Source organism: Rhincodon typus, unplaced genomic scaffold, assembly GCF_021869965.1.
Source record: "Rhincodon typus isolate 14 unplaced genomic scaffold, sRhiTyp1.1 hic_rhity00003950, whole genome shotgun sequence".
NCBI lineage: Eukaryota > Metazoa > Chordata > Chondrichthyes > Orectolobiformes > Rhincodontidae > Rhincodon > Rhincodon typus.
In genome coordinates this window covers 2889-7082 of record NW_025969588.1, presented here as the reverse complement: position 1 = coordinate 7082, position 4194 = coordinate 2889, and the positions used below count along the sequence as shown (strand labels likewise).

At 50.2% G+C, this 4194-nt stretch overlaps 1 protein-coding gene across 1 annotated transcript in view; it reads right to left on the bottom strand.

The window, feature by feature from the left end:
• LOC125481863 (cholecystokinin receptor-like) overlaps window positions 1–3059 on the bottom strand; it is a gene marked incomplete at its 3' end in the record, with an annotated part of 7161 nt that extends 4102 nt beyond the window's left edge. Inside the window, exon 1 of the mRNA XM_048593790.1 lies at window positions 2874–3059. Within this exon, the coding sequence (XP_048449747.1) occupies window positions 2874–2994 (121 nt within the window). The remainder of the gene's footprint in view (window positions 1–2873) is intronic.
• Between the last annotated feature and the right edge of the window lie 1135 nt (window positions 3060–4194).

Here is a 4194-nt window from a genome sequence, read left to right as displayed (position 1 = left end):
TCTCTCTCTCTCTGTTTCTGTCTCTCTCTCTCTTTCTCTGTCTCTCTATCTCTCTGTTTCTGTCTCTCTCTTTTTCTGTCTCTCTATCTCTCTGTTTCTGTCTCTCTCTCTCTCTTTCTCTCTCTCTTTATCTCTTTGCCTCTATGTTTCTGTCTCTCTCTCTCTGTCTCTCTGTTTCTGTCTCTCTCTCTCTATGTCTCCATTTCTGTCTCTCTCTCTCTCTCTTTGTCTGTCTCTCTGTTTCTGTCTCTCTCTCTCTGTGTCCCTGTTTCTCTCTCCCACTGTCTCTCTCTCGTTCTGTATCTCTCTCTGTTTCTGTCTCTGTCTGTCTTTCTCTCTGTCTCTCACTCGCTGTCTCTCTCCCTCTATGTCTTTCTCGGTGTCACTTTCTTGCTCTCTCTGTCTCTCTCTGTCATTCTCTCTGTGTCTCCGTCTCTCTCTGTGTCTGTCTCTCTCCCTCTCTCTCTTTGTAAATCAGTGGATAACTCACTCAGGATGGTACAGGCTGAGCTATTGCCACTCCACTGTCAGGGAAACACAATAAAAAATATTCCTTGTTCTCTCTGTGAGAGGAGAACAGAGCTTCTCTGGGTTTTCTGGTCAATATCTCCTGCGGGTTGGGTTCAGGAGTCAGGGATGTGACAGACTGGGAAACGCAGTAATCACTGAGGAGGATAATAAAATATTCCAGCAGCATAGAGATGCACTGCTGATAGGAATAGGAATGTGGCAAGTGTAATGTAATAGAGAGAAGTGATTCATCATTAGGGGACAGTTAAAGTGAAACAGGAGAAGCTCGAGGTCATAGTTGTACAAGGCAGGAGGGGACGGGGAGGGGATGGGGAGGGGACGGGGAGGGGGATAGGGAGGGGACAGGGAGGGGACGGGGAGGGGACGGGGAGGGGGATAGGGGTGTAAATGTACCCACATCACAGTTAGTCAGAACATGGTCAAAGTGGCTGTAGGGGATTCTGGCACAGCAGGCTGGTGTGATCAGGAATTCAGCCTCTGAAATGGCAGTGGAAACAGATTCACAAAATGACAGAATGGTTCCAGCCCAGTTGAGGCCATTGAGCCCACTGTGCCAATACTAGCTCTCTGAATGAACAGGTGGAATTCTCCTACCCTCTAACCCTGTACATTCTCCCTGTTCAGATAGGGATCCCATTCCCGTTTGAAAGCCTCTATTGATGCTGCCTCCCCCAGACTCCAAAGCAACACATTCTGGATCCTAACCCTCTCTCTGTGTGAACCTCCTTGTGTCTCCATTGCTTCTTTCATCAATCCCCTTCAATCCACAGCCTCTGCTTCTCCATCCTTTACCCCCTATTGGCAACAGTTTCTCCCTGTTCCCTCTGTCCAGACCCCTCATAATTCTGAAAACTTCAACAAATCTGCTTCAACCTTCTCCTTTCCAAGGAGAACAGTCCCAGGTTCTTCAATCTATTCTCATAACCGACGTTTCTCATTCCTGGAAATATTCTTCACGTCGTTCCTATAATGTGGTGCACACAACTGGGCACAATCCTCCAGCTCAGGTCTAACAAGTGTCTTGTATAAGTTCATCATCACCCCCTCCCCCTTGTACTCTATGCTGCATTAATAAAACCAAGGACACTGCCTGCTTTATTAACTGCACTATCTACCTGTCCTGCCACACTCTGTGATCTGTGCACAACTCAATAGTGACTTACAAAAGGAAGTCGAGTGAACTTTTCAAGGAAGAATATTTTCGGGGCTGCTGAGAGATGTAGAGCAGTGGGGTAGCAGTAACTGGTTAGATCTTTCAGAAGGACAGTCTGCTCACAATAGACACAATGCTCTCCATCCATCATTGTACAACCATTAAAGATATTGCTGTTTGTGGGAGCTTGCTCTGTACAAATTGACTACTGTATGTCCTTGGCTGTGAAACTCCTCAGGATGTGCTAGGTGTTATAGAAATGTAAATATATCTTTTACACTCAGTCCCTCCATCTTTTCTGGGATATGTACATGATTAAATAATGGTTTGGGTGGGAATGTTTGTGTTAGTGTGTCACACTCTGTCAGATCGGCTCAGCAAGGGGGCAGGGTGCGGGGTTGTAGGGGTAAGGGGACTGTGCCCTGTTGGGACAGGCCCTGGGGCAGGAAGTGAGGGCAGAATCCAGGCTGCCATTGACAGAGATCCAAACTTTGGATCAAAAATGGATCCTGCAGGTCCCACTGGATCAGTCCATCGGTTCTTTGGTCGATTCTCACTGAGTCATATATCGAGGGTCCAATTGTTAGGAAAAAATTCAGAATAAATGAGGGCTTCAAGAGGGCATCGAGGGACATTGAGGTGCATTGAGGGGGCATCGAGGGTGAAAACTGAGGGGACTACTAAAGGAGCAATGGGTTGGCTGCAGAAGGGGCTGAGGAGGGAGAATGATGGGGGGAGTGCAGTCTGTTCTGAGAGCCCTAGTTCCTTGTCCTTTCCTACCACTGACTCACTCTGTCCTTTCCTCTATCACTCTCCCCATCTCTCCTCATCTGTCTCTCCCTCACTCTCTGGAGTCTGTATTTTAGCATTTTCTCTCTCTCTTTCGTCGTCTCCATCACGGGAGAAATTATTTGCCTCAAATCCCATAAACAAACAGCTCTCTCTCTCTCTCACTCTGTCTCCTTCCCTCCATCTCTCTGCCTCCTTCCACCCCTCTCTCTGTCTCCTTCCCTCTATCTCTCTCTGTCTGTCTCCTTCCATCTCTCTCTGTCTCCTTCCCTCCTTTTCTCTCTGTCTCCTCGCCATCTCTCTCTCTTTCTCTCCATCTCTCTGTCTCATTCCCACTCTCTCTCTTTCTCTCCCTGTGCCTCTCTGCCTCTCTCTGTCTGTGAGCAGCTTCCACACTCACCTTTTCTCCCGGTGAGGGCAGCTCTCCCTGTCCCCGTTTCCCCGCACGATCCATTCAGGATTCCGCTCTCGCTCCCGTTCAGACACTGAAGCTGCGGCCAGAGACTCCGGTTACGGTCCATGCGGCCCGCAGCCCCGCAGCGCACTGAGGGGGAGAGGGGGAGTGTGTGAGAGGGAGGGGAGGAGGGAAGGAGAGGGGCAGCACTGAGACAGGGGGAGGGCAGTGTGTGTGTGACAGGGAGGAGAGAGGAACGGGGGAGGTGTGGGGAGTGAGAGAGAGAGGGAGGAGAGAGGGAATGTGGAAGGAGGGAGGGAGGAGAGAGGGAATGTGAAAGGAGGGAGGGAGGAGAGAGGGAATGTGGAGGGAGGGAGGAGAGGGGGATGTGGAAGGAGGGAGAGAGGAGAGAGGGAATGTGGAAGGAGAGAGGAGAGAGGGAATGTGGAAGGAGGGAGGGAGGGGAGAGGGAATGTGGAAGGAGGGAGAGAAGGAGGAGAGAGGGAATGTGGAAGGAGGGAGAGAGGGAGGAGAGAGGGAATGTGGAAGGAGGGAGAGAGGAGAGAGGGAATGTGGAAGGAGGGAGGGAGGAGAGAGGGGATGTGGAAGCAGGGAGAGAGGAGAGAGGGGATGTGGAAGGAGGGAGAGAGGAGAGAGGGAATGTGGAAGGAGGGAGGGAGGAGAGAGGGGATGTGGAAGGAGGGAGAGAGGAGAGAGGGAATGTGGAAGGAGGGAGGGAGAAGAGAGGCTGGACCTTACCCAAAGCAGCAGCTACCCCCAGACCAGACTCGATCTTTGTTCTGACAGATTCTCAGAGTCAGGCCATTCAGCCCATTGAGTGTGTGCTAGCCCTCTCCAGTCAGTCCCACTTCTCCTGCACTTTTCCAGCTCTGTCTCCAATGCTTCCATCTGGATAGTTCCCAGCACCTAGACAGGTAGCACCCTCCCAGATCACAGCCAGCAGTGTGCTTAACAAAAAAAAATTCTCTTCATCCTCCGAGCCCCCTCTGGCTGGTTTACCTGGTCCCCCCCAAACCGAAAGTCTCTGCTAAATAAGAACCAAACGAACTGCTGATGTTGTAAATCAGGGACAAAAACTCAGCAGGTCTGATGGTATTTGTGGAGAGAAAGCAGAATTAATGTTTCAGAACGAATGACCTTAAGAGTGGGTTCTGAGGAACATTCACTCGATTTGAAAGGTTAACTCTGCTTTCTCTCCACAAATACCATCAGACCTGCTGAGTTTTTCCAGCAATTTCAGTTTGAGTTTGTGAGTCTCAGTTGACTGACTGACACATCTTCCCTCCCTGCTCTACCTCAACCCATC